The sequence below is a fragment of the Stomoxys calcitrans genome, chromosome 3 (assembly GCF_963082655.1).
Source record: "Stomoxys calcitrans chromosome 3, idStoCalc2.1, whole genome shotgun sequence".
NCBI classification, from domain to species: domain Eukaryota; kingdom Metazoa; phylum Arthropoda; class Insecta; order Diptera; family Muscidae; genus Stomoxys; species Stomoxys calcitrans.
Genome location: NC_081554.1, coordinates 51641621 through 51667985, shown reverse-complemented (window position 1 = coordinate 51667985; position 26365 = coordinate 51641621). Strand labels below are relative to the sequence as shown.

The 26365-nt window shown below is 37.8% G+C and overlaps 1 protein-coding gene across 1 annotated transcript; it reads right to left on the bottom strand.

Moving 5' to 3' along the window:
* Positions 1-766: 766 nt before the first annotated feature.
* Positions 767-13830, bottom strand: LOC106085800 (probable serine/threonine-protein kinase DDB_G0282963). The gene is made up of 2 exons (XM_013250213.2): positions 7233-13830; positions 767-2167 (listed from the first exon to the last, which is right to left on the bottom strand). The coding sequence occupies exons 1-2, from the start codon at positions 13360-13362 to the stop codon at positions 1392-1394; spliced, it is 6906 nt and encodes a 2301-aa protein (XP_013105667.2). The 5' UTR covers positions 13363-13830; the 3' UTR covers positions 767-1391.
* Between the last annotated feature and the right edge of the window lie 12535 nt (positions 13831-26365).

Below are 26365 nucleotides of genomic sequence, written 5' to 3'. Positions count from 1 at the left end.
TTGCGGATTTTTCATATAGTCGGCGTTGACTAATATTTTCACAGCTTGTGACTCTGTAATTGCATTTTTTCTTCTGTCAGTTATCAGCTGTTACTTTTAGCTTGCTTTAGAAAAAAAGTGTAAAAAAAGTATATTTGATTAAAGTTCATTCTAAGTTTTATTAAAAAATGCATTTACTTTCTTTTAAAAAATTCGCAATTACGTTTTGGGCAACCCAACATTAGGAGGAGATAAACATTGCTTTGTGCGATGTTCTCGCCAGGATTCGAACGCGTTCATCGTCATAGGCTACATCGACATCCGCATTCAGGGCAAAAGATTTTAGAGAGTTAAGGAAGGCACAGCGGAGCGGGCCCAGTTCGGCTAGTATGATTCGATCTCCCGAGCCTCTATAGGGGTCAATTATTATACGATTTATTTGAAATTTAGCACAATATCCAAGCCAAGTATTGTCCGAATCGGTTCATAACCTAATGTTGCTCGAAAGGCATTGCAATTTTAATCCATTAACCTTTGTTTGACTTGACAAATGCTATCCATGGTGTAGGGTATATAATATTCGACTCTGCTGAACTTGGCACTCGTTTACTTGTTTATTTTGTCCCACTGTACTCTTTGACATTATCGAATCGCTCTTTGTTTATACAACTTTTGATTTGTTTTGTCTAGTACCCCTGAATGTAGACATAATTCCAAGATCTTTGTTTCATTTTAGAAACCAAAAAAAGAAACTCGTGTATATTGTTTTTAAAGAAATACATCATGGTTATAGTTGTTTTATATACAGTGGATTTATTAATTGATCATTTTTTTCGCCTTCTTTCTAAAAAGAAACTCGTTTCGTATTTTTAATTTTGCGTTTGCATTAAACATTTCTGTTTTTACATTTTTCAAGCATTAACAATAAATTCTTTAAACCAAGAACAAAAAAAAAAACAAACTTCTTTAAATTCTACAATTCGAACAGGTTTTCCCGCCTATTGAAACAGTTTCATTCTCGTGCTCATTCAGATTCAAACACTTGCAGACAAACAGACAGACAGACAGACAGACATACATCTATAGATATTTATATGTATTTGGGTATACACAGATACATTAGCATTATCACATTCTTAACAATAATTTAAAATATTATTTTTTTTTAAATATACATGTGTGTTATATTATTTAAATTTTATGGCATTAATTTGGGTGTTTTCGATAATTTTGTATGATGGGTTTTTTTTTTATCAGAGTAAAAGAAAAGAAGCAAAAGAAGAGAACATAGTTGACATAGCTCTAAAACTAGGTAGAGGAGGACAAAATGACAAAATGAAGAAGAATAAGACATATGATTGTGGCTAACAAGGAACCAGCGAAGCAAAACATTTAAAATAGGTATAAATAAATTAATTATGCTTAACTATTGAATAACCATAAAAGACTTCCACGCCTTCATCACTTTGTAGATATTCTAATTTGGGTGGTGCCAGGGAACGCGGTTCAGGTTCCACCAGCACCAGCACTGTGGTAGTCTCCATTTCCGGCTGTTCTGTGGTAGTTGTCATCAAATCGTCTGTGAACTTTGCCGCTGTGGCAAAATCGGTTGTGCCTTCGTTGTCATCTGTAGTAGTTGTCGTAAGGATTTCTTGGGTCGTTGTGAGTTCGTCTTTCATCGTTGAGATTTCCGCTTCAGATGGTGTAGTCGATATATTAGCATCTGTATCGCTGTTAGTGTAGGTGGTAGCAATGATTATAGTTCTATCTGTTGCCTGTATATTGGAGTCGTTGTTTGGAGTAGCCTTTAGAGAATCCTTGTTCTGCTTCTTGGCATATGATTCAGTTTGTTGCTGATTTGTTTCCATATGCAATGAATGCTTTTCGTGTCTCTCATTTTGGCTTTCCTCCTCCGGTTCGTGCTGTACAAAACTAACCATCTCTCGAATGGTTGTTGTCTCCACTTCGGAAGTTTTGCTAAGATCCTTTGTTGCCTGCTCATTGCCACCCATCATATCGATTTGCTCTTGGGTTTGGCCTTCCAGTTGATTTCGGGATTGCATTTTGCCTTCCTTCTCTTCCGACATTTCCTCCTCACTGGAATCGAAATGTTTTAAATTAACTCCGGTATAATCCTTCGTTAAATTGACGCGGGCAAAGGTGTGTTCTACAGTGGTTTCTTCTTGACCTACAAGATAATAAAAGAATTTGCATTAATTTTGGAAAAATATGTTCTTTCTACAAAAAAAAAAGTGAAATAAAATATAGTTAATTGGGTTGTGATCAGGTGGGGGTTTTCAGAGATACGGAAGGTGATTTAAGAGCTTTAGAAAAGTTTTTTAAAAAAACATTAATAATCAGAACAAGTAAAAAGGCATTAAGTTTGGCCGGGTCGAATTTTGGATACCCACCACCTCAGTTGTATATGAAAACCCCTTTTCGCCACAATCTGGTGAAATTTGGATAACTTATGCATCCAAATTCGGCACGGACATTAGGTGGTCTAATTAATATAAGTCACTGTTGAATTTTGTGTTTCAAATTTCAGCAAAATCGGATAAAAAAATAAAGTTTTTATGGACTTTAGACCCTTCAACGGCAGATCGCTCTGTATGGAAGCTATATCTAAATATTGTCTGATACAAACCATATTTGGGACGGACGTCGGGAGACCTAAAACTACCCACTGTTTCAAATTTCAACGAAATCGGGTAATAAATACAGCTTTTATGGGCTTCAGACCCTTTTTCGGCAGATCACAGCTATATCTGAATATAGTCCGATCTGAACCATATTTGGGTCCTATGTTGGGTGGCGTAAAACTACGCACTGTTTCAAATTTGAACGAAATCGGTTAAATAATAAAGCTTTTATATGCTTTAGACCCTTTATCGGGAGATCGGTCTGTATGGCAGCTATATCTAAATATAGTCCGATCTGAACAATATTTGGTTCAGACGTCAGGAGGTTTAAAATTACTCGCTGTGTCAAATTTCAGCGAAATCGGATAAAAAATAAAGCATTTATGGTCATTAAACCCTTTATTGGCAGATCGGTCTATATAGCACCTTTATTCAAATATGGTCCGATCTGAACCATATTAAGGTCGGATGTTGGGAGGCTTAAAATTACTCACTTTTTCAAATTTCAGCGAAATCGGAAAAAAATAAAGCATTTTATGGGCATTCGACCCTTTATCGGGAGATCGGTTATAGCATATGGTAGCTATACCTAAATATAGTCCAATCTGAACCATATTTGGGTCAGATGTCGCGAGGCTTAGAATAACTCACTGTAGAAAATTTCAACAAAATCGGGTAGTAAATATTAAAGCTTTTATGGGCTTCTGACCCTTTATCGGGAGATCGGTCTGTATAGCAGCTTTATCGAAATATGGTCCGATCTGAACCATATTAAAGTCAGCTGTCGGGAAGCCTTAAACTACTCACTGTTAAAAATTTCAGCGAAATCGGATAAAGAAGCATTTTATGGGCATTGGACCCTTTATCGGGAGATCGATCTATATGGCAGCTATATCTAAATATGGATCGATCTAATCCATATTCAGGTCAGATATCGGTAGGCTTAAAATAACTCACTGTTGCAAATTTCAACAAAATCTGGTAACAAATAAAGCTTTTATGGTCTTCAGACCCTTTATCGGGACATCGGTCGATATGGTAGCTATATCTAAATATAGTCCGATCTGAACATGGTTCAGTTGTCGGGAAGCCTTAAAGTACTCACTGTTAAAAATTTCAGTGAAATCGGGTGAAAAATAAAGCAATTATGGGCTTTAGACTCTTTATCGGGCGATCGGTCTATATAGCAGCTATATCCATATATGGTCCGTTTTGGCCCGTTCAAGGTCTATATGGCAGTCGAAGGACCTAACACAACTCATTGTCCCACATTTCGGCGACATCGGACAATAAATGCGTCTTTTATGGGCCCAAAGCATTAAATCAAGAGATCGGTCTATATGGCAGCTATATTCAAATCGAGACCGATCTGGGCCAAATTGAAAAAGCATATCGAAGAGCCTAACACAACTCCCTGTCTCAAATTTCAGCAAAATCGGATAATAAATGTGCCTTTTATGGTCCTAAGACCCTAAATCGGCGGATCGATCTATATGGAGGCTATATCAAGATATAGTCCGATATGACCCATCTTCGAACTTAACCTAACCCCTGCCTATGGACAAAAAAAGAATCTGTGTAAAGTTTCAGCTCAATGTCTCTATTTTTAAAGACTGTAGCGTGATTTTCCAAAAGACAGACAGACGGGCATAAAATTCTTAAGCAATTCTCCGAGGAAACTATGGATCTTAAATCACAGAGCCTGTATTCTTGCAAAGAGTATTCTAGATGTTTATCTTCTTCCGTCGCTAAGCACTGAAACTTTAGTTGTAGCCAGCCTTGAAATAAACAAGTCTCATTACTGGCTGGCTTCCCTAGATGCCGCCTTCAAACCTTAAGTCGCTGGTTTGAAGGCGGCAACGAGATGGCTGAACAGTTCAAAATTCACCGGTTGTGGGTGCCGGGCCACAGAAATATCCCAGGGAATTGAAAAGCGGACGAGATTGCGAGACTAGGAACTACCCTACACATTCCAGGGATACTGGAATTTGTGAGTATGCCTCCAGCGACATGTAAGTTTTCAGGACCAGGCCCGAAGGACAACGAATGATAGGGGGTCTGTGAGCATTCCAAAACTATGTGGCCTAATCTGGATTTGAAGAAGTCTACCGCTTTGCTGTCATTGGCTAGAACAGGCGTCTCAGTCATTGTGATCGTCATGACAGGTCACTGTCTAATCGGAAAACATGCTGACAGACAGAAGGTTGCCAACGACTTTTGCAGAAGTTCTGAGTCCATCGAATAGGAAGAGACTATAGAACACCATCTGAGTGAATCCTGCACTAGCAATCAAAAGGAGTTCCACTTTAGGTTCCAATTTCTTTGCGAACCTGTCTGATTTCAGCGGATGTGAACATTCGCAAGTTATTGGGCTTTTTAAGGCGATCTGGATGGTTCAACGGTAGGAACTAGAAGGCGGCATCTTCCTTCTTCTGTTCCTGTGGTATCACAATGGACGAAAACGTCTAAGTGAGTCTGATGGCAAACTGCCAATTAAACTTAACCTAAGGGCTCAAGAAGACAAATCGGGAGATCGGTTTATATGGGAGCTATATACGTTTATAGACCGATTTGGACCATACTTAGCACAGTTGTTGAAAGTCTTGGCGGAATACTATGAGCAAAATTTCATCCAAATCGGATGAAAAATGAGGCTTCCAGGGTCTCATGAAATCAAATCGGGAGTTTATATGGGAGCTATATCAGGATCTTGACCGATTCGAACCATAATAGACACAGGTGTTCGAAGTTAAATCGGGAGACCTTTATAAAGGGAGCTACATCAGGTTATGAACCGATTTGGACCATACTTGGGACAGTTGTTGCAAGCCTTAACAGAACACTACATGATAATTCTAGCCAAATCCGACAAAAATTGTGGCTTCCAGGATCTCAAGAAGTCAAAACGGGAAATCAGTTTATATGGGAGCTATATCAGGTAATAGACCGATTTGGACCGAACTTGGCACAGTTCGATGCTATCGTGATTTCGACAGACGGACGGACGGACATGGCTAACTCGAATCAGAATGTCGAGAGGATTGAGAATGTATGTACTTTATGGGGTCTCAGATCAATATTTCGAGGTGTTGCACAAAATGAATTTAGTTGAAGGGCATAATTTTATTCTACATACCAAACATTTGTCAAACCAGCATAAATTACAGCTTTTAGGAACCGAACAAAGGTAACAGAGAGACCGGTTTATATGGGACGAAAATTGCAGTTCCAACCGTTGAAGATGTCAAATCCTGATATAGCTCCCTAACTATATCAGGTTATAGACCGATTTGGACCGTATTAGACACAGTTGTTGAAAGTCATAACAGGCTACTAGGAGCTCAAGAAGTCATCGGGATATCAGTTTATATCTATATTCAAATCTGAACCGATTTTCAATCCCCAATGTTCTACATCATTATTAAGTATGTGTGCAAAATTTCAAGCGGCTTGCTTTACGCGTTTGACCGCTATCGTGGCAGACGGACGAACGGACTGACAGACATGGCTAGATCGAGTCACAAAATTCGAGACGGTCTGGAGTATATATTCTTTATGGGATCATAGACGAATATTTCGAGATGTTACAAACGGAGTGACTTGATTCGCATACCCCCTTCCTATGGTGATGGGTATTAAAATTAACCCTCCTTAATATTCAATAATTAGAACTTTCGCATGCTGATTCCAAAGAAGGGTGACTTGACTTAAGTACAGGCCGAAAGAGGAGCAACAACTTTTTCATGGAAATAGAAGAATTGCTTCAATGTCTATCTCTGAAAAGAAAAAAGATGTGACGATACGGTACTGGCAATCTTCGGGGAATATTGAGGAATATGGCATTTGTACCACAAAATCTTTAACAAGAAGGTAGAACACATTCTTGAGTGTTAAACTTTGATGAGATAAGAAAAGTGAAGATGTAGTACTGTCAATGTCAAGGTGTATCAAAAATTGACGATGGATTACTTAATCATTTAGATGGATACTACGAAAACTGTCAATGTAGATCCTGCAATTGTAATATGTATTTTCGCATTTAACAATACCTTAATACTATAAAAAATCTTAATTTTTCTGTATCCAGACTACAGCAGATCTAGAAAAGACCAAAGAAGAACAGTCCGTCAACCAATTAGTTGATTACGAAATAGACTTTTCTCTCAGAACAATTTCAGGCCATATCTGAGTTTGATAGGAGGCCACCGTAGCGCAGAGGTTAGCATGTCCGCCAATGACGCTGAACGCCTGGGTTCGAATCCTGGCGAAACCATCAATTTCAAAATTGATCAAAAATAAATTTCAACGGTGGTTTTCCCCTCCTAATACAGGCAACATTTGTGAAGTACTAAGCCATGTAAAACTTCTCTCCAAAGAGGTGTGGCACTGCGGCACGCCGTTCGAATTCGGCTATAAAAAGGAGGCCCCTATCATTGAGCTTAAACTTGAATCGGACTGCACTCATTGATATGTGAGAAGTTTGCCTCTGTTTCTTAGTGGAATGTTCATGGGCAAAATTTCCATCTGAGTTGTATATGTCTTTAAAACTAAAAGGAACTTGTTAACATTTTCTAAAAACTTCTAAATATATAGCATTGAATAGTACCATACCTCTTTGAGTTGTCGTTTCCATACCGGATTGTCCAAATGTAGTTGTTTCACCATAAACTTTGCTGCCTGTCTCATGTGATTTGTTTTCTGTGGATGTTGTTGTCAACATCATTTCTTCAGCATACTTTTCACTAGCAGAGGAGTTTTCCCTAATGTGTAGTGAAGTTACAGAATCTTCATTTCCATTATGTTGGTATTTTTCTGGTTTAAATATTGGAGTTGTGGTATCTTTCGTTGTAATATTGTCGTTACTGAGACTTGTGGATCCAGAGATAAGAACTTTACCATAATTATCTGTTGTCGATACCACATTGTTTGTTGTTGTATGACCATTCTGTTGTTGATCTGATGTCGTTAACACATTATTTGTTGTAGTTTGGACATAACTATGAGTTGCTGATCCAGGGTTAACCAAATATTGATGGTTCTCCTCATGGTCTGTTAATGTTGTAAGGCTGCTGCTGCTTATAACTGTTGATCCTTCACCCATATTTTGTTGATATTTTTCGGGCTTATCCTTCATGGTTGTCATTTCGTTGTATGTTGTTGTATCGGCATTATTCAATGTTGTTGATTCACCACCAATAAACTGTTGATTTTTCTCGGCAGTATCTGTAGTCGTTGCCATATCGTTGGTGGAAGGATTATTTGTGGTATAGTTTATTTCTTCATTTGAATTTGGATTTTTTGTAAAATCTTCTAATTTTTGGCCATTAGCTATCCATTCTCTTAGAGTCTCAAATGCTTTGTGCACATTCATTTCCGTTTCTGCCAAAAGGCTGGCAAATTGATGATGGGTGGTGGGATTTTCGACAACATTTGTTGTGGGTGTAACTGTTTGTTCTTCACTGACAAGATTACGTCCGGTGCTGACTGAGGGCTTCATGGTGGTTGATTGATCTTCAAGTTCTAGGAAGTTTATAGTGGTGGATTCTGCATTTTCTTGGCTAGTCTTTGGATTTTCTTTGTGGACATTGTCAGACACAGTGATTTGTTGATTGTTGGAAGTGATTTCTATTACTTTAGGTTGTTCAGTGTAAGACTCCGGGTTCTGTTCACTAGTTGTTGATGCATCGTTAGCATCTGGTAATAAGGTAGTGGCTTGCATGTTCTCATTATGTTCAAATTGCAATTGTTTAAGTTTTTCCAGGGTTTCGGTTTGAGTGTTTTTGTTCATTATATTGACACTTTGGGGATTTTCTTGAACTTCCGCATTGATTGGGTGAGTTACAAATTCTTTAACATTTTGCTGTTCTGACTTCATATGACTACCTTCTCTTGCTTCTGTATTAACTGGCATTTCCATTAACATATAAATTCCAGCGTTTTGTGAATCCTCAGTTGGCATTTGAGTATTGAAATTGTATATGAAACCGTGATGGGAACTTGTATCGATTTCTTGAGTTGTCATATGGTTGGAGGAAATGGTGTTTGAAATGTAAGGATTTTCTGAGGAAATCTGGAAATTCGTTGTGTCTTCAGAAATCATAGAATTTTCGTTCTTTACAGCTTCCATAGAAGAGGTTTGGGGATTAAAGGATGTGTTTCCATCATTTTCGGTTGTTTTCAAAACTTCAGTAATACCAAAGGTTGCAGCTTCATTAGGCAGAGTGGGATTTTGGTATTGGTTTTCAGCTTCAACAAGGTCATCTGTTTTTTCAGTTCCATTATTATTTAGAGCATATTGAATACCTTCTGTAGACACTGCGATATTCAAATTGCCTTCATCTGTTGTGTTTTCCAGGGTTTTTAATTCGCCCACTATATTTTGGGGCATTTCCATTTCTACTTCGTCATTACCCTTTGCAACCCTTGCGATGTTTGAAACTTCTTCAATTTGTTGCAGTTTGTCATTTTCTGGTGTACGATGGACAATCTCAGAGTTTTCTGTAGTAATTTGGGAGTCTTCAAGCAATTTTTCTGTTGTTTCCTTTGTCGAGATTACATTTTCCGAGGTAGTTCCAGAAGACTCCACGATAAGTTGCTTTGGCTGCTCCTCCCCATTTATCTGTGGAGTAATTTCTCTTATAATTGCTTCTTCATTTACGATGAGTTGAGACTTTCCTTCATCAGAGTGCGCTATTTCAAATTCCTGTTTAATGTTCAATGGGGAAGGTGCTTCCGAAATTTTTGTTTGGTTATCCACGACATTTTCCTCTGTGATACCCTGTTTTGTAATGGGATTTTCTGAAGTTTGGGTATTTTGGGAATCAGGATTTTCTGTTAGGGAATTTATCATATCCCTGCTTTGGGTGGTGTTTTCTCTTTGTTCTTTGGCTATTTCAATATTGAAATTTTCGTCTAAATTAGTTTTAAGATTTTCATTTTTGTTTTCAAATTGGAAATTTGGATTTCCTACAAGTTCTACTTCACCTTTATTTTCATGTAATTGTTGTTGTTGTTGTGAAAAATCTTTGTATGAGTTTTCTCCCATTTGGGGATTTTCGTTTTTATTTTGGGAATTCTCCTCCAAATTTGTTTCAACATCTTTTGCGGCATTTTCATTGATGTTATTTAAGTTTTGCTGGTTTGCCCCGTTGTCTGACTCTATGGGATTTTGGAGATTTTCGCTGTGAGATTTAGCCTTCGTGGTCTCTGAAGTTTTTTGCAATATGGGCACCTCTGTAGACATACTGGCGCTTTCTAAAGTTGTAACGTCTGTTGTCGTCATTTGGTTGATAGGGTCACTTTGGTGTGTTTCTTCCCCGCTTTCTGTTGTTGCTGAGGAATTTTCCTTAAGTGGCTCTCTTATAGTGGCTTCAAGAGTCGACTGAATATTTTGTGGATTAAGATTTTCGGGAAGAGCTTCAATGTTAGCCCCTAAACCATTTGCGTTTTTCGCAGTTATTTGTAGAGATATATTTTCAATAGTTTTCTCACTAGTGTCTACTTTATGATGTCTCGGGGAATTATGAGCATTTTCTGTTGTAATGTGGGAATCTGAAAAGTCAGTTGTTTCTTCTGTTTTTAATGAAGTTGAGGATTGTTGTGGAGTTGCGCTGCCCAAAATATATGAAGTTTCGTTGGTATTTTGTTCCGAGGTATTTCGGATATTTTCATGTAAACTCTGGGAATGTGAAAGCTCACTTGCTTCTGCTGTTATAGAGGGAGCATTAAACGATTGAAATGCTCCATTTTCAAAAGCGTTTAAAATTTCGATGGTATTTTGTTCGGAGGTATTTTGGGTATTTTCGTTTAAACTCTGGGAATTGGATGAATCACCTGTTTCTTTTGTTTGTAATGGATTTAAAGATGGCTGTAGAGTTGCATTTTCCAAACCGCTTGAAATTTCGATGGTATTTTGTTCCGATATGTGTTGGGTGTTTTCAGTGGTACTCTGGGAATTTAAAAATTCACTTGTTTCTTCTGTTTTTATGGCATTTAAAGGTGGCTGATGAGCTAAATTTTCAAGGGAGCCTAAAATTTCGACATTGTTTTGTTCCGAGGTATTTTGGGGATTTTCAGTTGCACTCTGGGAATTTGAAAATGCACTTGTTTCTTCGATTTTCATTGAGTTTTGGGTTGGTTGCAGTGAAACACTGTCAATACCCTCTGAAACTTCGGTTGTATTTTCTTCCGAGGTATTTTGGGTATTTTCAGTTGCCATCTGGGAATTTGCAAAATTGCTTGTTTTTTCTATTTTTATGCCATTTAAGGATGGCTGATGAGTAAAATTATCAAAAGAGCCTAACATTTCAATATTATTTTGTTCCGAGAAATTTTGGGTATTTTCAGTTGTACTCTGGGAATTTGAAATATCGCTCGTTTCTTCAATTTTTATAACATTTGAGGTTGATTGCAGTTTAACACTTCCAACACCATTGGAGCTTTCCACATTATTTTGTTCGTAGGTGTTTTGGGCATTTTCAGTTGTACTCTGGGAATTTGAAAACGCACTTGCTTCTTGTGACATAAGAGGATTTAAGGATGATGGCGGTGTAACACTTCCAACACCATTTAAAATTTCCATATTATTTTGGGCAATTTCGGTAGTACTATGGGAATTCAAAAAATCACCTGTTCCTTCAATTTGAATTGAATTTACGGATGGCTGCAGTGTAACACTTACAAAACCGTTTGAATTTTCGATGGTATTCTGTTCCGAGGTGTTTTGGGGATTTTCAGTTGCATTTTGGGAATTTGCAAAATCATTTGTTTCTTCTGCTTTTGTGGTATCTGAGGGTGACTCAGGAGTTACATTTCCATAGGAGCCTAAAATTTTGACATTATTTTGTTCCGAGGTATTTTGGACATTTTCGATTCGACTCCGGGAATTGGAAGATTCACTTGTTTCTTGAATTTTTATTGCGTTTAAAGATGGTTGCAGCGTTACACTTGCAAAGCCATTTAAAATTTCCACATTATTTTGTTCATGGGTATTTTGGGTATTTTCAGTTGCTCTCTGGGATTTTGAAAAATCACTAGTTTCCTCTGTTTTTATGGTATTTAAAAGTGACTGATGTGTAGTATTTTCAAAGGTATTTTGGGTATTTTCAGTTGCACTCTGGGAATTAGAAAAATCAGCTGTTTCTTCAATTTTTATGGCATGTATGGTTGGTTGCAACGTTGAACTTCCAACTCCATTTGAAATTTCCACTTTACTTTCTTCTGGGGTATTTTGGGTATTTTCAGTTGCACTCTGGGAATTTAGAAAATCACTTGTTTCTTCAATTTTTATTGCATTTATGAATGGTTGCAGCGTTACACTTCCAAAACTGTTTGAAATTTCCACTATATTTTGTTCCGAAGTGTTTTGGGGATTTTCAGTTGCACTCTGGGAATTTGAAAAATCACTAGTTTGCTCTGTTTTTATGGTATTTAAAGGTGACTGATGTGTAAGATTGTCAAAAGTGTTTAAAATTTCCACATTATTTTGTTCCGGGATATTTTGGGTATTTTCAGTTGCACTCTGGGAATTTGAAAAATCACCTGTTTCTTCAATTTGTATTGCATTTATGGTTGGATGCATTGTTGAACTTCCAACACCACTTGAAATTTCGATTATTTTTTGTCCCGAGGTATTTTGGGTATTTTGCGTTGCACTCTGGGAATTTAAAAAATCACTCGTTTCTTCGATTTTAATGGTTTTGAAGGATGGCTGATGAGTTAAGTTTCCCAAAGAGCCGATAATTTCAACATTATTTTTTTCCAAAGTATTTTGGGAATTTGAAAAATCCCTCGTTTCTTGAATATTTATTGCATTTAACAATGGTTGCAACGTTGCGCTTCCAACACCACTTGACATTTCGATTATTTTTTGTGCCTGGGTATTTTGGGTATTTTCAGTTGCACTCTGGGAATTTACAAAATCACTCGTTCCCTGAATATTTATTGCATTTAATAATGACTGCAACGTTGCACTTTCAACATCACTTGAAATTTCGACTATATTCGGTTCCGAGGTATTTTGGGCATTTTCAGTTGTGCTCTGGGAATTTAAAAAATCACTTGTTTCTTCTATTTTTATGGCTTTGAAAGATGGCTGATGTGTTAAGTTGCCCAAAGGGCCGAAAATTTCCACATTATTTTGTTCCGAGGTATTTTGGGCATTTTCAGTTTTACTCTGGGAATTAAACAAATCACTTGTTTCCTTGGTTGTAAAGGGGTTCAGGGTAGAATTTAACGTTACACTGGCAGCAGCGCTTAAAATTTCAACATTATTTTGTGTATTTTTAGTAGAATTTGCACTTTTTTCTTCAATTTTTATAGCCAAAGTATCGGATTTTTCCAATTCCAGTGGCCTTGTAGTGGTCAGCTCTTTTTCAAAATCCTCATTGATGGCAATAAGTTCATAATCACTGGCAGCACTGCTTAAAATTTCAACATTATTTTGTGTATTTTTAGTAGAATTTGCACTTTTTTCTTCAATTTTTATAGCCAAAGTATCGGATTTTTCCAATTCCAGTGGCCTTGTAGTGGTCAGCTCTTTTTCAAAATCCTCATTGATGGCAATAAGTTCATCATCACTGGTAGAAGTTTCATCGAGGTTTAAGGATAAGGGAGTTGTGGCATTCCAACCAACATTCTTTGCACTGGTTTCCAAATCTATGGGGGCACCATGTGTCTGGCATATTTGCCAGATTAAAATTTTTATGAGATACACTAGAAGACACCACTTTAGGTTAAACATATTTTTGATAATTCTTTTATATGCTTTTTTATAATTTTTTATTCTCTTGCTTGTTTTTTTTTTGTTGGATTTTCCAAACACTAAAATTCACTTTTGATTTTTTAATTAAAAAATCTATCGGATTTTGTGTTGGCTGTGCGGTTTTTTCCGTATTTGTAAATCTCTTTCTATGTAACGATACAACAACTAAAAAAGGCACTTGACGTAGTTTTATGTTAATCGCTTATCATTTTGTGTGTGTTTATTTTTTGTACGATATTAGCCTGTTTTAAGTTATAGTCGTTTTTTTTCGATTTTATTTTCTGAAGTTTTTTTTTTCTTAAGCGCGTTCCAAACACAAGACAAGAGCGACGACAACAGCAGCGACAACGTGTGTCCACTTTGGTTTCAGGTTTTGGTCTGACTAGTTGAATTTACTTTGAGGAACTAAACCGCATGTTTGGAATTTTAGCGTTTTTATGCTCATTTAACAACAACAAAACCGCCTTCAAGAAGTCAACAATATGCCAGCAATGGAACAAGCTGTTGGTGGTGGCTGACTCAAACCTTTTTAAGACCAATCGCTGAGAGCAAACACCTAAGAAAACCAGACATCTGATTTAACTCTCTTGAAACTTGACTGCATTTTTGCCAATAGCATCTTCTTTGTAAAAACAAAACATTTTTAAGAATTCAAATTTGGCGCCTTTCTGTCATTCTACTTTGAAAACGAAAAATGATTTTCTTTAAAATGGTTGTTTTTTTTTTTTTTTGCTCCAATAATTTTCTTAATTGTATTTTCTAACAAAGCCGGTTTTCTGCTCATAATATTTTGCTGGATTTTATATGAGCTTGGTGGCTGGCTGTTATTTTATTTTTTTTTTTTTCGTTTTTTACTTTTCGCTTCATTGAAGGTGGTTTAGCAAAAATAAAAACACAAATCACTTTTCCATTACTCCCCGTGTATGAATATTTTTCCAATATCTCACATTTGGTGTTCTGAAACCTGTTTTCCTTCTTGACTTTAGGTCTTGTGTCTCCATTGGGTTTTCGATTTTTCGCTTCGTTAACATTTCGAATAAAAATTCTTTTTCTTTTTTTTCTGTATTTTTTTTTTTATTATTTATAAAACCACCTTTTCTTGTCGTTTGGTAATTATGGCAAAAGTGTAATCAAAGTCTTACGTTTCGCCTTTGTAATGGCAAACCACATTTCAATTGTTTATACAACGTTTAATGTGGCATATCAATGTTTGGATAGCGATTTGTTTAGATTTTGTTGGCACTCTACGGAAAACAATTTATAAAAATGTTAAGGATCCTTTTAAATTGATGTTAGCAAAAGGTTGGGTTAGTTTGGAAAGAGGTTGCGGATATTGATCCCCCCTAGGCCACTAGGGATGTACACTTGAGCCAGTAATCGGCTTGTTATGAGCTCTAAATACTTAAAAGTAATATAGCCGGTCATTGACTAGGGAAATGTTCCAATGTCCCATCATCTACCACACTCGTTCCCCCTTACTCCTCTTTGGCCCGGAAACTAGTCGATGTCATCCTCTACTTCGTACTCCACAAGACTGTTCGTGACTTTACCGTTCTGGTTGTTAAAAGCCTGATGGCCAATTTACTGTCCATAAATATGTTAACAATCGACGTCTTAACGTTAACACTAAAGCATGCATTACGTGATCATCCGGATCTTTGCCTGAAGGACCGCAACTCCTGGGCCCTCAATGAAGACCTCCAAGTCGATAAGCTTTGATCCATCCTTGTAGTATGAAATACCAGTTGACAACATTAGAGTCCCACCATTCCAAGATCGTGCTGCTGGAAGCAGTTCCTCGCATTCGACCTCAAGTGCCGTCTCAGCTATCTGTTTCGAAAGCTCCTCTTCCACTCCATCCTGGTTTCCTATTGTTGTCTCGATTATCACGCAATAGTTTTACCTGTGGCTATCCACTCAAGTGTTGTCATCTTCTACTAAACCATCTCAGTTACCTTTTGTTTCCTTGCGTGTCCTGCGATCGTACTACCTGCTTCTATCTTCTGTCCACTCCCACATCGCACAGCCGGAAAAAATCGAAAAAAGTAGTACAAAATATGCCTGTAAAAATGGGTAGAGATATTTCTTTAAAATTTGGAACGGTTAGAGCTGAGGTGCTAGCCATTGTCCTGTTAGGTCATGCCGTACGCAAATACTAACAGATAACAGGCCATCACAACTGATGAACAAACCCAAGAGCGGCATGGCATGCAATAACAGCGACATGCAGGTCATGATCATCTCACCAAGATCAAAAACAACACAGCATGCCGTCATGTTGCTGATTGTGAGAATGTCTGCACTCTCTATAGAGATGGTGCAGTATACGCGCTAGCGGATGTATTGAAGAAGTACAAGGCAGATATTACCGACTTACAGGAAGTGTGATGAACTGATAATGGCGTCACTGCAACACCAAACGGTGACGAACTATACTATAGCTGCCATAACATGAGCCATGTATTTCGCTGTGGATTAGTGGTTGTAGTCGGAGACTGAAACACCTTGTCTCCAGCTTTACGCTGGTGGATGATAGGCTGTCCGATTAAAGTTTAAGCTCAATGATAAGTGAACTCCTACTTATAGTCGAGTCCGAAACGCGTGCAATGCGACACCTTTTGGGAAAAAGTTTTCTATAGCTTTTATGCATGGCATAGTACCTCTCAAATATTTGCCAGGAGTGGAAAACCCCCACGGAACATTTGTTTGTGATGTTCTCTACAGGATTGAAGATCTGGCGTTCAGGCGGACATGCTTACCTCTGCGTTACGATGGTTTCGAAGAAGTAGCACCTCAGTCAGGATCCGTTATAGGTTATATATGATACTCAACCATAACTGTGGCAATAAAATGTCCCCCTGTGGCGAGGCCTGTGCACCTTTTTCCCTTAACATTATGTCATGGGACTTACGGTGTATCTACTAGGGTCATGACTATTTGACTTTTTTCTTAAAAGTTAATTTTAAAAGCCTACCAATTATTAAAATAACGCTTTTTCCAAAGTTTGGCCCAGCCATCATACCCATCACCTTGGGTAGTATATATGTAAACCACCTTTCGTCATAATCCGGTTTAAAAAGCATAATTAATGACCCCACAGCAGCTTTATCGCAATATGGTCTGATTTGGATCAACTTCGGCTCAGAGTGGTCTAATAAGTACAAGTCATTGCTCAGCTATATCCAAATATAGACCGGTCTGAGTCTATTTGATCTATAAATTAACCATGAATCGTCTTACAGACAAAAAACTTTTGATAATTATTGGATTTTCTTACCAAAATGCGTGCTCTGTTCAGAAAATTCATTGCGCGCTCCTTCCATTTTATGGACGAAGCTCATTTTTGGCTCAATGGGTACGTAAATAAGCAGAATTATCGATTTTGGAGTGAAGATCGGCCAAAAGCCTGCATGAGCTACCAATGCATCCGGAAATAGTCACAGTTTGGTGCGGTTTATGGGCTGGTGGCATTATTGGACCGTACTTCTTCAAAGATGATGCGAATCGTAACGTAACTATGAATGGCGAGCGCTATCGTGAGATGATATCCAACTTTTCTTTGCCCAAAATGCAAGAGCTTGACTTGCAAGACGGTGCCACATGCCACACAGCACGCGTAACAATGTACTTATTGAGTGGCAAGTTCGGTGAACATTTTATTTCACGTTCGGGACCGGTCAATTGGTCGCCTATATCATGCGATTTAACGCCTTTAGACTATTTTTTGTGGGGCTATGTTAATGCTCTTGTCTATACAGACAAGCCCGCTTCAATTAACGCATTGGAACATTTATTCGTGAGATATTGGCCGAAACGTTTGAAAGAGTTTGCCAAAATTGGACTAAGCGGATAGACCATTTGTGCCGTAGTCACGCTCAACATTCGCATGGAATAATCTTCAAACATTAAATTACATGGACCGTGCTTTCGATTCAAATAAAGATTTCATGCATTTTTCTGAATTTGTGTGTGTGTGTGTGTTTTTTTTTTTTTTGAAAAACTTTCCTATAGCTCTTAAAAAGTCACCCATTATAACGCCTGCCGCAATAAGATTCAACATTGTCAAATGACAACGTGGATATTTAACTTCTTTGAGTGATTGATGATGTTGCATATATGAGGCTCTAAAGCTTTTGTTCAATTATACAACTGCTTACAATGACTTCAAAAAATTGCCCAAAATGCGAAATGAACATTTTAAAATCATTTTGTGAGTGAGGTTTTCTTAATCAAAACACCTTAAATGTAAGATTTTATGTTTTCTTAAATAAAAACTCATCGAAATATAATACAGAGATATGAGGTTGTAAAAAGTCATCACCCTATTATCCACCTGTTCCTTAGCATATGGTTTATCCAGTCTCTAAAGACCTGTTTCAAGGTTTGGAGCAGTGTGTTGGTCCTCATATTTTTAAAATCTCCTTCGATGTTACTGCATACCGCCAGTGTGTACGTCGTGCATTGGAAGCATTCTTCTATTTTATGCACAACCTAGTGCAGGGTGGTCTCCATGGACCTTCCCTGACATAGGCATGATATTTGTGTCTGATCAGTTCGTTGAATGTTCTTTTGATACTCTCCACCATAGGATGAGGGTATACTAATTTCGTCATTCTGTTTGTAACTCCTCGAAATATTCGTCTCAGACCCCATAAGGTATATATATGCTTGATTGTCATGACATTTTATGTCGCTCTAGACATGTCCGTCCGTCTGTCCTTCCGTCCGTTTGTCAGTCGAAAGCTCGCTAGCGTTGGAAGGAGTAAAGCTAGCCACTTGAAATTTTGCACAAATACTTCTTATAGGTGTAGTTCGCTTGGAAATGTAAATGGGCCATATCGGTCAATGTTTTGATATAGCTGCCATATAAACCGATCTTGGATCTTGACTTCTTGAGCCACAGCAGGGCACAATTTTAATCCGATTTGGCTGAAATTTTGCATGAGATGTTTTGTTATGGTTTCCAACAACTTTGCTAAGTATGGTTGAAATCGGTTCATAACCTTATATAGCTATCATGTAAACCGATCTGGGGTCTTGACTTCTTGAGCCACTGCAGAGCGCAATTCTTATCCGATTTTTCTGAAATTTTGCAAGATGAGTTTTCCTATGACTTTCAACAACTGTGCCAAGAATAGTTCAAACCGGTCGATAGCCTGACATAGTTGCCATATAAACCGATCTGGGGTCTTGACTTCTTGAGTCTTTAGAGGGCGCAAATTCCATCCGATTTCTTTAGAATTTTACATGACGTGTTTTGTTATGATTTCCAAAATCTATGCTAAGTGTGGTTCAGATCGGTCCATAACCTGAAATAGCTGTCAAATAAACCGATCTGGGTCTTGACTTCTTGACCCTCTATGGGGCGTAATTCCTATCCGGTTTGGCTGAAACTCAAAATCGGTCCATAACCTGATACAGCTGCCATATAAACCGATGTTGAATCCTAACTTCTTGAGCCACTGGAGAGCGCAATTCTTATCCGATTTGGCTAAAATTTTGCATGAGATGTTTTGTTATGGTTTCCAACAACTTTGGTAAGTATGGTTGAAATAGGTTCATAACCTTATATAGCTATCATGTATACCGATCTGAGATCTTGATTTCATGAGCCTCTAGAGGGCGCAATACCTATCAGATATGGCCGAAATTTTGCAGGACGTGTTTCTTCATGACTTCCAACAATTGTGCAAAGTATGGTTCAAACCGGTCTATAACCTGATATAGTTGCCATATAAACCGATCTGGGGTCTTGACTTCTTGAGCCTTTAGAGGGCGCAAATTCCATCCGATTTCTTTAGAATTTGACATGACGTGTTTTGTTATGATTTCCAAAAACTATGCTAAGTGTGGTTCAGATCGGTCCATAACCTAAAATAGCTGTCTAATAAACCGATCTGGATCTTGACTTCTTGACCCTCTAGAGGGCGTAATTCCTATCCGGTTTGGCTGAAACTCAAAATCGGTCCATAACCTGATACAGCTGCCATATAAACCGATGTTGAATCCTAACTTCTTGAGCCACTGGAGAGCGCAATTCTTATCCGATTTTTCTGAAATTTTGCAAGAATTGTTTTGCTATGACTTTCAACAACTATGCTAAGAATAGTTCAAATCGGTCCATAACCTTATACAGCTGCCATATAAACCGATCTGGGGTCTTGACTTCTTGAGCCACAAAAGGGCGCAAATTTCATCCGATTTCGTTGGAATTTTCCATGATGTGTTTTGTTATGATTTCCAATAACTGTGCAAAGTATGGTTTAAATCGGTTCATAACCTGATATAGCTGTAAAAGAACCGATCTGGGGTCTTGACTTCTTGAGCCTCTAGAGGGCGCAATTCCTATCCGATTTGGCTGAAAATTTTGCATGAGTTGTTTTGTTATAATTTCCAATAACTGTGCTAAGTGTGGTTTAAATCGGTCCATAACCTGATACAGCTTGCATATAAAGCGGTCTTGAATCTTGACTTCTTGAGCCACAGGAGGGTGCAACCTTATCCGATTTTTCTGAAAATTTGCTAAATATGGTTTTAATTGGTCTACAGCCTGATATAGCTGCCATATAAACCGATCTGTGATCTTGACTTCTTGTGCCTCTAAAGGTCGCAATTATTATCCGATTTGGCTGAAACATCGACTTCTCTCATGACCTTCGGCATACGTGTCAGTTATGGTCTGAAACGGTCTATAGCCTGATACAGCTCCCATATAAACCGATCTCCCTATTTTACTCCTTGAGCGCCTAAAGGGCGCAATTTTTATTCGAATTTGCTGAAATTTTACACAACGACTTCTACTATGGACTTCAACATTCAGTTCAATTATGGTCCGGACCATTGGACCATAAGCTGATATAGCTGCAATATCATAGCAAGTTTTTTCTTTTATGATATGTTTGCTAAAAAGAGATACCGGGATAGGAACTAGACAAATGCGATCCATGGTGGAGGGTATATAAAATTGTCCGGCCGAACATAGCACGCTTTTACTTGTTTTAGAATGATATTCACTATACGTTCCATTGGACATAAAGCTTTAAGGTCTATAGACCTTTGCAAACTGCAAACTTTGCCCATTAACATTCCACTAAGGAACAGGAGCAAACTTCTCACATATCAATGAGTGCAGTTCGATTCAAGTTTTAAGCTCAATGATAAGGGGCCTCCATTTTATAGCCGAGTCCGAACGGCGTGCCGCAGTGCGACACCTCTTTGGAGAGAAGTTTTACATGGCATAGTACCTTACAAATGTTGCCAGCATTAGAAGGGGAAACCACCACTGAAAATTTTCTCTGATGGTCTCGCCAGGATACGAACCCAGGCTTTCAGCGTCATAGGCAGACATGCTAACCTCTGCGCTACGGTGGTCTCCTTTGGTGACGCTTAACTAGCCTTTCCGGTCTTGGGTATAAACACCACCCTTGCCTTCTGGCAAATCTATACGAAAGTCCCAATAACCCAGTGAATATAGCAGCCAAAACTAAATGCAGCTAGAGCTTAACTTAGATCATGGTTTTGTAGTCGCCTCATTAATTAGTAGAAGACGGAAATTCCACCGGAGTTGAGGTTATAGTTAAGTTTGAGTGAAGCCCCCAACAGCTGGGTTGATAGCGAGGTCAGATTACCGATGCGGCTTAATTTGTTTCGATTCCTAGAAGATTTTTAGATATATCACTACTGTGGTATAGTAATGGACAAAACATATGAGTTTTATTTCAGACTGTCACTATAACCTAACCTGATCTAAATTTTAGTGACGGCAGCTACTTTGGCTATGCTTGGCCTTACCAAGCCCCTTTTTTATGACACTTATCTCAAAGGAGAGCGTGCTGCCCATATTGAAATTTATGATACCACATGTCGTGGATCGTGACTTTTGAATTCAACTATGGCTTCGAAATAAAACCAATAACTAAACCTTCGAAAATAACTCTTAATGAACAAAAACAGAAAAAGTTGCATGTGCTTATTCAATTTTCATGTTACAGTTATTTAATTTTTATATCTGGTACTTCATTCTGCCATATCGATTATAGCGTAGCATCATAGTCGTCCTTCATCGCCTATAACATCGCAGCTATGGCAAAGTTAACACACTTCACTTACCTTTCCCCATCATCAGTCGAAGAGAATAGTTGGTCTATTCATATATCTTCACACTTCATTTACCTTTCCCCATCATTCAAACAGAGAATAGTAGTTGGTCTATGACTCAGTTCTTATGGTTTTGAATCCAATGAATCAAATAGGAAGAAAACAGACGTCGTCCATGGTGCTTTAATCATGGATATTTCATGGAATTGTGGTTTTTTTCTGCCTTCGAGTCGTTAAACATTTCCAATTCAGATTAATACGTACTCGCGTATATCCCTCTCTACTTTGCCAATGAATGTCTTATGATTGATCTATCAATCAATGAATTCATAAACGCGTATGGATATTAAATTCGATGCCCGCTCAAAGTTGACTCTGGCGTTTATTTGTGCAATATTGCGTTTATTGTTTATTCTGTAGCATTTTGTTTTTGTCTGGTCCGTTGGTGCTTTGGAATGTCGCACAGTGGGGAAAAAATAAGGAAATTGCTATGCAACTACAAACTATTAACTACTGTATTGCATGGTTATCCAAATGGTAGGAACTTTTAAGTGGGCTATTCTTGGGAAAATGCAATTTTATATGTGAGAAGTTTGCCCCTGTTCCTTAGGGGAATGTTAATGGGCAACAGGGGAATGTTAATGGGCAAGCCAGTTCAACAAGACATCCTTAATGATCCCAATCCTAATTGAATTACATACATTTACAACTAAAATACATTGAATTGAATCTTTGAAATTGTCTAAAGTATCTTTAGCTTTACTTTCTCTCCAGTTAATTCACTTATTTTGATCAATTTGACAACCCTTTATCCATTCTATGCGCGGCCATCCATTCTAAGAGTGGCCATGTTGACCAAATTTCCAATTCGCACTTTTTGTAAATCTGACCTTTGTTGTCTTTATTTCATCCAATCTTTTTCATATTATGCAATTTGCACCTCTAAAATCTACAGTCCACTTTCAGCTACTTGCTACCCGACTTGTTAAATATGTATGTCTATTAGGGTGATGAATTCTTACAACGCCCTGTATTATATTTTGATCAGTTTTAAATTTAAACCAGTAAGGAAAGACCCTACACCTAGCCTATTGGTACAAAGTGGGAGCTATGTCTAATTCTGAACCAATTTTGATGGACCTTGCCGTATGTTTACAAATGGGTTATTAAACAATCCGTATCACATTTCGAGCAAATATGTTCAAACTGTAATAACTACGGTTCACAAATGACAACATTATTGCATATTGGTAATGTGGTAGGTGCCGAGGAAAGCGTTGTGCAAAATTTTTAGAAGATTGTTCAAAAACTGCTCTTGCAGTGGCTCTAGAAGTGAAAATCGGACGATATACATATATGACAGCTATATCTAAATCTGGGCCGATTTCTATAAAATTCACCAGTAATGTCGAGAGTCATAAGAAAATCCTTACTGCCATATTTCGGGAGAATCGATTAACAAATGACCATTTGATTGCAATATTACTGCAAATCGGAAGAGAAGAGCTATGTCTAAATCTGAACCGATTTCAACCTTACATTATAGACATTGTGGAAGCCGTCGAGGAAAGCGTTGTACAAAATTTTGGGAAGATTGGCCAATAAATGCGCTTGCAGTGGCTCTAGGAGTGAAAATCGGGCGATATATATGTATTGGGTTGCCCAAAAAGTAATTGCGGATTTTTCATATAGTCGGCGTTGACAAATTTTTTCACAGCTTGTGACTCTGTAATTGCATTCTTTCTGCTGTCCGTTATCAGCTGTAACTTTTAGCTTGCTTTAGAAAAAAAGTGTAAAAAAAGTATATTTGATTAAAGTTCATTCTAAGTTTTATTAAATATGCATTTACTTTCTTTTAAAAATCCGCAATTACTTTTTGGGCAACCCAATATGAGAGCCAGGGACGTAGCCAGGATTTCATTTTGCGGGGGGCCCACCCAATTTTTTTCAAAATAGGAAATTGCCAAAATTCTTGTTACTATTTGTACAGATACCTCAATTTTTTTGAAAATTGTGGTAGCTTTTGGTTGCAGGAACTGACACATCGGCGGTGACATTTGGTCATAAAGTCAGTCATAATGCCGACTTCCATTAAATTCACCAGTAATGTTGTGAGAGTCATTAGAAAATCCTTCCTGCCAAATTTCAAGAGAATAGGGTAACAAATGATCATTTTATTGCATTATTACTGCAAATCGGACGAACATATATATGGGAGCTATATTCAAATCTGAACAAATTTTTTCGAATTTCAATAGGCTTCGTCTCTAGGCCGAAAAACATGCCCATACCAAATTTGAAGATGATCGGATGAAAATTGCGACCTGTAGTTTGTACACAAATTAACATGGACAGACAGACAGACGGATAGACGGACAGACAAACGTACATAGCTAAATCGAATCAGATTCAGTGATTCTAAATCGATCGATATATTTATCAACTGGTTTATCTCTCCTCCTTTTGGGTCTTACAAACTAATTCACAAAGTTATAATACCCTGTATCACAGTAGTAGTGTAGGGTATAACAAGAAAATTGTGCTAAGTGCGGCCGGGCCGAATCTTATAAGCTATTGGAGCTATATCAACTTATAATCCGATTTGGACCATAAATGAACTGAATGTTGAAGACCATAGTAGAAGTCATTGGGTAACATTGCAGTCCATTCGGAAAAGAATTGCGCCTTGTATGGGCTCAAGAAGCATAATCGAGAGATCGGTTTATATGGGAGCTGTATTTGGCTAACGATCGATTCAAACCATAATGGACACTTATATTGAAAGTCATGATCGAAGCCGATGTAAAAACTTTCAGCCAAATAAGATAACAATTGCGTCCTTTAGAGTCATAAGAATTCAAGATCCCAGATCGATTTATATGGCAGCTATATCAGGTTATGTACTAATATGAACCATACTTAGAACAATTGTTGGAAGTTATACAGAATAATTCATGACAAATTTCAGCCAAATCGGATAAGAATTGTGCCCTCTAGTGGCTCAAGAAGTCAAGATCCCAGATCGGTTAATATGGCAGCTGTATCAGGTTATGTGCCGATTTGAACCATACACAAAATACAGAAAGTCATAACCAAACACTTCATGCAAAATTTCAGCCAAATCGGAATTGTGCCAAATCGGACTAGAGGCCTAAGAAGGTTTTGTGGAATTGCACATGTATCCCTCGTTGTGGCGAGCCGCTTGCTCCAAGAACCGACGCTCGCCACCAGCCGCCTCTAACCTGGGAACAGACGCTGATGTTGGCCATTGGTTATTTGAAGGCGCCAATAACTCGCCTTGTCATCTCGAGTATCATTGGCACTCAGTATTTAATTAAGAACCAGTGCCACCTGACTCCTCACTGGGACTCTCCTCGCGAGAATCGCTGACTGCTCGCGGCCGCATTTGCAGCTACTCCGCATAAAAACTGAGCTTTCCACCATCCGCAACCTGTGGAGACGCCCGGTAGCTTTCAGCTAAGCTTTCCGTGATAAAGATGGACACCACACAAGTCGGAGCTCAAAGTTCCAGCCCGTGTTATGCTCATAGTTATTCCGTATCGGATAAATCTTAGTATGAGAAGTAGCTATGCCCCTCAGAAGTTACACCAAATAGGGTTCAGATAGTTTAAAAATTGTCTCCTTGGACCCTTGGACGCCTGGTTACGAATTGTTTGCAATTGATAGAGTTTTTCGCTTTATTGCTTTCTCAAAATGAAAATAGTTTTTCGGATTTGTTCCACTTATAGTTCATCTTGGTCCACTGTAACTCCATGCCAATGCTGCCTGCCATGGTTGGTAAGTCAGCGAGAAAGGTGTTAACCACCATCATTAACATCAAGTTTGCATTGTGCATAGCTACGATTTGATTGTTTTTGCAACAAAAAGTTACTAAGCATTTTGTAGCCAGATTTTGTTCCCCCAACAATTGTCATAAACTGGATTCGTATTCATTCACCTTTAAATCAAAGCTATTTGATGCCTCGACGATTACTTAGCCTTCTTTTTCGTCTTACAAAAATGTCAAACTGTATTGGCATCTGTGCATTTTTTGTTTTGTGGCGACGAAACCTGTTGACTGTCGTGAATATGTCTTAAAGATTATTACTGTTTTGTCTTAAGACAACAATTTGCAGATTGTTCATATCTTTAACGAATGAATGCAAGGTCCAAATAACACAACTTGACTCGCCTTAAGCATTAAAATGACCTTTGGAGTCGTTTATAAGTTTGCCTGGAATGTTTCCTTCACATTATGGCAGAACAATTCGATGTTATCATGCAAGCAAAGGCATTGATATTCGGGAAATTTTATTATACGACAGCTAAATTTCGAATACGGAGTTTACAACTTAGTGTCGATTACGCCAGGAAGTTATTCCTCGATGTTCAATGGATCTAACTCTTCTTAAAAGCGCTGTTAACAAATAAGAAAATAATAACATAATCTTCCCTAGCCAGTCAATAGTAAACTATTGGGTTGCCCAAAAAGTAATTGCGGATTTTTTAAAAGAAAGTAAATGCATTTTTAATAAAACTTAGAATGAACTTTAATCAAATATACTTTTTTACACTTTTTTTCTAAAGCAAGCTAAAAGTAACAGCTGATAACTGACAGAAGAAAGAATGCAATTACAGAGTCACAAGCTGTGAAAAAATTTGTCAACGCCGACTATATGAAAAATCCACAATTACTTTTTGGGCAACCCATAGATTTCATATAAGCAAAATATCATTCTTGAAGTTTGCGCCTATGTGCATCAAGGCACACCTTTGCCCTTTATACTTCAAGGTAGCATTATTAAATTTCATCAAACAAAATTTTAATAAACAATAATTTCCCTATACTTGTTCTCATACCTTACACTTATTCCCTTAGCATTTC